We start from the raw sequence: 7,017 nt of genomic DNA, 5'->3' as shown, positions 1-7,017 counted from the left end.
CACGTGCCCCACAGAGAGAGCACGGCCCCCCCAGAGAACACGTGCCCCATAGAGAGAGCACGTGCCCCACAGAGAGAGCACGTGCCCCTCAGAGAGAACACGTGCCCCAGAGAGCAGAGCATGTGCCCCAGAGAGCAGAGCATGTGCCCCACAGAGAGAGCACGGCCCCCTCAGAGAACACGTGCCCCACAGAGAGAGCACGTGCCCCACGGAGAGAGCATGTGCCCCAGAGAGCAGAGCATGTGCCCCTCAGAGAGAGCACGTGCCTGAGGCTGGCTAAGAGGGGTCCAGAAGAGAGCGGCACTCAACCTCCTGGTGTTACCCCAACTTTGCCAGCAAAGGCCAGCCCACACTTAAGTCTGGGTTTCACGTTCCAGTTTGGGGGATTTTATTTCACAGGGGGCAGGGATATATTATCTTAATAAAGGGTTCACGATCCACCCATGGCTTGGCCTCAGCTTTGCGTATGGCCCGGAGCTTTGCCCCAGGGTGAGACTGCTTTGGACATGATACCAGCTTCTCCAGGACCTCAATTTTCTCATCTGTGAGATGGGGATACTCATGCCTTTCTTCTCACAGGGATTGTGAGGGCCTAGCACTGAGTAGGTGCTCACACATGAGCCAGAAAAGGGCCAAACAACTGTCTTTAAATCCACTGCGTCCCTCCACGCCCTCCTAAACCAAAGAAGCTCAGCTCTCATCTCCCACAGAATTTGCTGTGTGGCCTCGGACAAGCATCCTGCCCTCTCTGAGTCTGCATTTCTTTTTTTCCCCTTTCTTCTTTTTTTTTTTATTTAAATAGCATTCTGTTTATTACAAATATTTAGTATAGCTTCCCATATTTCCCCCCTTTTGTTTTTATCATAATTACGTTATCATCTAGATAAGCATCTTTTATACACAAATTAAACATAATAAACTCAAAGAAATACTTCCAAAAATCTCCATATGATCAGAAGGACTCAGGTTGAATAGTCCTTGAAAGTTTGTTTTGATTGTCCCATTGTCACAGAAGTCTGCATTTCTTTATCTATAAAAAGGAGATCATATTCCCAGAATCCTCCTTATAGGCAATATGTGGCAAGCAGTCAGCAGGTGAGTCTGATTCAGCTGAGATGACCCCCCTGTGCCTCAGTTTGCCTGCCTGTGAAATGGAAGCAGCAACTCCCACCTCCTAGGTCTCAAAGGTCTGGGAGACTCAAAACTGCCACAGGTGGCCGCAAGCTGGCTGCTCCCCCTGGGCCCTCACAGCTTCCCACAGCAGTCTAGTCTGGCAGGGTCATTAACCATTAACCGGCGCCTGAGCCCGAACTGACAGCAGCATTAATCTACCAGATTTACTGCATCCGGCCTCTTCCCCAGGCCTGGTCCTCATCAGACAGGCAGAAGGGAGGGAAGGGAACCACACATTCCCTGTCAGCCCTCTCCCCTTCCCTGTGGGGCCAGAGAGGGAAGTGCTGAACCAGGAGTTCCCAAGCTAAAGCTGTCCATCCTGTTTGCTGTCCACTAGCTGTGTGGCCTTGGGCAACTGGCCTCACCTCTCTGCATCATGGGGTCCTCAGTTTTGGATGCTAAACCTTGGGCAGATATGGGTTATGGGCCACTGTGGAAAGTTGTGTCATGCTGGGGCACTGACAGTTTTAATTCACTTGGGATGATGAGACTCGTCAGGAAGAACACTTAGGGAACAGATGAGCTAGAGGCCAGCCCTGAGTCCAGCAGCCCTGGGGCCGAGGCTGGCTACGGGGTAGGCAATGGCCAGGTAGACCAAATGGTCAGTTGCCCTGAGGCCACAGGCCTGGGTGGTCTGAGGTGAGGGGGGCAGAAGGAGGGCAGGGTCCTTGAGTCTGAAGCTCTGAGGTGACCCTACTTGGTGGTAGGCAGAGGAAACAGAGTACCCAGGGGGCAGGGGACAGACAGCTCAAGTGTCACTGACTGGCTCTGTCCACTGGAAAGCTCCCCCCCCCCATGAGAAACTGCTAGAATTTGAGTGGAAGAGGAAAGAGTAACTCAGAACGCAACCCAGAGGCAGACCACCTCCAAGGGGCCCCAATTCCCCGGTCAGCAGGCTCGGCAGTGAGGCCTCAAACCTCAGGGGTTTCCGTGAATCCTGGGTCTCACTTCAGAGGACTAAGACCTGGGACCAGTCATCCAGAGGTCACCACTGTGAGGACCCTGAACCAGACGGTCTCACCCAGCCCCAGTAACAGGTAGGTTCACCTCCAGGCTCCCCGCCTTCCCTGACCTGCATCCAGCCCTGCATGGGTGGGCTTCTCAGGCTGGATTCCACAGGCCACCTCACTCAAACAGGGGGAGGGGGAGGTATGAACAAGGGGAGGGGAACGGTCCCAGGGAATCGTGAGCCCCAAGCAACAATCGAGAAGGACAGGCAGGGTGGTCCCTGGATCAGAGTTGAGATCAGAACACCTCCCATTTGGTCAGCTCGTCTTCCACTAAGCCCCCCCGGATCCTTTCACACACACAGCTCCTATAACACCAGCTCCACGTCCAGTGTCACTAATTCCTCTGGCAAAAGAGGGCTTGAGAGTCGTGAAGGGGAGAAGGGTTCCTGAGGCAGACCCTCTCTCCAAAACAGGAGCTCTGTCACTTCAGCCCTGCTGGCAGCTCCAGGCTGGGCCAAACCCTCCCCAGCGAGGCAGGAAGGAGGGAGGGAAGGGCCTGGACAGAAAGACAGAGGGAGGAAAGGAAACAGCCCCTGAGAGCAGCTGGAAGGGGCAGAATCAAGTTCCCTGGCCACTCCCAGCTCCACACATCTGCTGCAGCTACGGTCCTTTCTGAGCTGCCCTCCCATTGCTGCCATCTGTCTTGTAGTGCCACCATCCTGGTGTCCCCTCACCTGTGTGGCTCTGTTTCCTGCTGGCATCTGTGCACCTCCCCTGAGCCCTCCTACTAAGGCCAGGACCCTGCCTGTCCATCTCAGCTTCGCCATTCTAGCCGTGTGACCTTGGACAAGACTTTTCAACTCTCTGGGCCTCAGTTTCCTCATCTGTAAAATGGAGCGTATAAGAGTCCCCACTTCATAGGGCAGTGGTGGTGCAGACCATAAAGTCACGTTGGACTCAAGCGCTTGGCACAGGACCCACTTCACACCTGATCTGCAGCACAAGCAGGACCAATGGCAGCAGTTTTATCACTATTGATTGGTTCATCCTGTTCACCACCAGCAGCTGGGTACACACCCACATGCCATGGGAATTCTGAAGTGGGATTGACAGAAGCCCTGATGGAGGCCCCAGCCTCCGGGAAGGCAGATGGAAGGAGCTGGTGATGAGAGCTAGCCGGCTGGTGATGAGAGCTAGCCAGGGCTGCACCAGGACTCTGACAAGCCAGGGAATGCTGGAGAAGTCTCTTCCCTGGACAACAGTCTGAGGGAGAGGAGAGATTCCTGCCTTTACCACTTGGGAGCTGTGTGACCTTGGGCAATTGCCTTCACCTCTCTGAGCCTCAGTTTCCTCATCTGCAATATTGAGACAGCTTTTTACCTCATCACTACACCTTGGTGGGGCAGCAGCAGAGAGTGCAAGTACATGGGTCAAAATTCCTGACGCCTCTATTCACTTCTGCCTCACTGAGAAGGGGCTCCTGAGCTGGGTCGTGAGGGGTGACTAGGCATTGGCCGAGCACACATGCAAGAGATGGTATTTCAGGCAGAAGGTGTAACATGCACCAAGAGAGGCATGAACAAGCAGGACTGATTTGGGGATGCTGATGTCCCATCTCCTTAGCCAGGCCTTTGGGGATGTTCAGGGACGGACTCTACTCTCTAGCGCCCCCTAGCCTTCCGCAGGCCTGCAGGTGCCAACTCCCTCCATTCCCCTTCCTCCTGCAATCAGACGTCCACCTCCCAGACAACTGTCCTTCCTTCAGGGCTCCTGTCCCCACCAGAGAAGAGTGCACCACAGGCCTTCCCTATCGCTGAGCTAGCCCCAGCCTCTGCCTGCCCCGCAGCCTGGACTGGGGATCAGGGCTGGCTCTGGTCATACTAAGTAACAGGAAGTGTGGACAAGACCTCCTCGCAGCCCCACACGGGCCCTGCAGGCAGCTGGCACTCAAGGTGAGGGCAGGAAGATGGGGAGGGGGTGGGATGGTGAATGGAAAGACGATGGGAGGACCCTCCCGCCCCGTCAGCCTGGTCTCAGGGTCTGGGGCCTGGTCAAACTGGTGCGTGGAGCCAAGTTAAGCTGGGAAAGCTGGGGAGGGAGGGGGATGCAGCCAAAGGAGGCAGAGACCACAGGCAGGGCCACTGAGGGTGGGAGCACATGCAAACAGTACCCCTCTCCAACCCAGCAAAGCGCCACCCCTTCCCCAGCCCACTACCCCCATAGTGCGTACACACCTGACATCCACCTTCCTCCTAAAGGCCAGCGAGAGAGAAGCAGAAAGAGGGAGAGGCTGAGAGAGGGCTGGAGGAAGCAAGCGTGGACCGGGACTAGGGAAGGGTGGGCCTCCCACAGGAGCCCCTGCCAAGGGGACAGCAGGATAGCAGTGGGGCCAAAGGCTCTGCCCTGCCCTCTGCTGGCAGCCCTGCTCCTGCACCGGGCATATGTTTGAACTCCTAGTTACCCATAAAGCATTACACCTCTTGTCCACTCCCAAGCCCTGCCCTGCCCACCTCCTCTCTGTGTTCTTGGGGCAAGAGAAGTGGGAGGGGACAGGAGAACCCTCACCCAAGAGTTAGGGCCTCGCATTCACCCTGGCTTCACTCCTGCCTGTTCCCTGCCCTCAGGGACCCCAAAGCTTGCAGGAGGCACCCAGACTTCCTTAGACCAGTTGGGCTCTAGGCTGCCTCCTACCTTATTCCAAAGCTGGAATCCTGGACGTGAATCTAACACTTTCACAGTTCCCCACCCCCACCCCCACATCTCATCTCCATAGCTTGTCCCCATGCCCCATCTTGACCTTTCTTCAGATCAGATACTTTATCCCAACTGTCCCAGTGTGGGCCCTCTCCTCCTAGCTGGGGACTCTAGATGTCCCTGCCTTCCAACACCAGCTCACAATAAGAGTATAGTCCTGGGATCAGGGTCCAGTTCTTCCCTGACCACATGTCTCTCCCCAGGGTCTGGGACTGGGGTTCTGAATATTCATTCCCTGCCCCCCCATTTATACATACTGGGCCCAGATACCTGGCTGCCTGGAGCCCCAGGTCGACAACCCCCACCTGGATCGCCCTCCCACCCACTAGGAAGCTGACAGCCTGCCTGCAGGTACTCTGGACCCTGACACTCAGCCCACTGCCCATCCTGATGCTCTCGGGCTCCAGCCAGGGCCGCTCAGTGGCTCTGGCCCAGGCCGGGGGTGGTCAGGCTCCATCTAGGGACGCTCAGAGGTGGCTCTGGCCCAGGTGGGGGGAGGGGGGTCCTGTACGGCAACAAGGAAGGAGACAACTCACGTGTTGTTGACAATCTGGAGCCGCTCCCCCTTCTTGAAGGACAGGTCAGTTTCTGTCCTCGATTCATAGTCGTAGAGGGCCACAAAGGTGGTCACTCCACCTGCGGAGAGGGTGGGATATTTCAGGGGGACATGCTGCAGGTGCTGTCCCCAGCACATAGTAGGGGCCAACAAGCATGTCCTTGGCTAATAAACAAGCATGTTTGTGGGTCTGTGCCTGTCTTTGTGACTCCGAGGGTGTCTGTGAATAAGCTGTTGGTTGTGTGTATATACCCACGTGTGTGACATTCTGAGTGTGCTGAGGTATTATTTTCCCTTTAGTTTGTTCCTCTAAGAATCCTTTATCTGGAGCTGCTATGCCCCAAGGAGCCAGAAGAGGGCGCAAGGGGCATCTCAACAACTTTGATCCAAACCTCACAGGAAGCCAGTTCCCTTTCCCAAACTGAGCCTGGTCACCCACAGGGTCTCCTCGGCCACACACTGGCTCCCTATCCTGACCTACCTGAGGACCGACCCGAGCGGGGTGTGTGGCATGGACCATGAGGCATGGCCTCAAATGTGGTCCCCACAGTGTCCTGAGGAGTCCTTTGGCCCCTCTTGGAGCCTCGCTTCCCCCTTCTAGTGTTCTCTTCTACTCCTACATCGCTAGACCTTCTAACATTCTGTATCTGAGTCATGAACCCAAGAGCCATGGGGGGGGTGGGCAGGGGAGGAAATGTGTCCTCAAATGTGTGTGGTGTCCCACCCTTCACAGCTCACCGAGTTCTCCTGACCCACAGGCTCAAGAAAACCCCCAAAGTTCCCCATGATGACTAGCTCTTCCTCTTGAGAAACAGAAAGAAACAGCCCAAAGGGTGTCTCTATGCCAGGGCAGAATGGCCTCTGCCCAGCGGGAAAGGACAGGACCCCCACACACACACCCAGCACCCTCACTCCAGGCCCACTGACCAGCCAGCGGCCCCGCCCTCTGCGGGGAGGTGACTGTGTCCGAGGAGTTGAAACCTCCAAACAGCTTGGGTTCAGCAGCTGCTGGGACAAAGGTCGCGTTGGGGCCTCGGTGGCCATCGGCAGAGGCTGGCTTGCTGGGGGTCTGTGAGGTGGGGAAGGCCCCTCCACCACCACCGTGGGCATTCTCGGTGGGCTCCAGGCTGCGCCGCCGCTGGCTGGCATCCTTGGGCTTGCTCTTGTTGCTGCCCATGGTCCTGGCTGAAGGCAAGAGAGGATCCTTGGGTGAAAAGGGGGCACTGGGCACAGGCAGGGCCTCCTGGGCCCCTTAAATGGGTTTCAGCTCTACCCATTCTACAGATGGAAAAATGGAAGTCCAAAAACGGGGTGCTATGGGATCTTCAGTGAGTTGGCTTCTGGGGGTCTTGGTTTATTCACCTTTAAAATGAGAATGGAATGATGGCTTCTATAAAGGGCTTCCTTGGTACAGGGCCAGACACAGAAGAAACATAAACTGAAGCGCTGGGCCCCCTACTCCCCTCAAGTCAATGTTGCTGCCCCTTGTTTACAGACAGGGTGGTATCTAAGTCATGTCCATGTCCCCAGGACTCAGCGCAGAGTGGAGCTCCTTGATGGATTATTAAATGAGCACATACTCAA

The 7,017-nt window shown here is 55.9% G+C and overlaps 1 protein-coding gene across 1 annotated transcript in view; it reads right to left on the bottom strand.

The window, feature by feature from the left end:
• SRC (v-src avian sarcoma (Schmidt-Ruppin A-2) viral oncogene homolog) overlaps nt 1-6,610 on the bottom strand; it is an 18,652-nt gene extending 12,042 nt beyond the window's left edge. Inside the window, exons 1-2 of the mRNA XM_006881511.1 lie at nt 6,361-6,610; nt 5,414-5,513 (exon numbers count right to left, since the gene is read on the bottom strand). Of these exons, the coding sequence (XP_006881573.1) occupies nt 5,414-5,513; nt 6,361-6,610 (350 nt within the window). The remainder of the gene's footprint in view (nt 1-5,413; nt 5,514-6,360) is intronic.
• Nucleotides 6,611-7,017: the final 407 nt, after the last annotated feature.

This window comes from Elephantulus edwardii, unplaced genomic scaffold, assembly GCF_000299155.1.
Source record: "Elephantulus edwardii isolate Elephantulus edwardi_28Jun2011 unplaced genomic scaffold, EleEdw1.0 scaffold00015, whole genome shotgun sequence".
Taxonomy (NCBI): Eukaryota; Metazoa; Chordata; class Mammalia; order Macroscelidea; family Macroscelididae; genus Elephantulus; species Elephantulus edwardii.
Note: the sequence above shows the minus strand (reverse complement) of the source record. Positions and strands in the feature narration are given on the sequence as shown.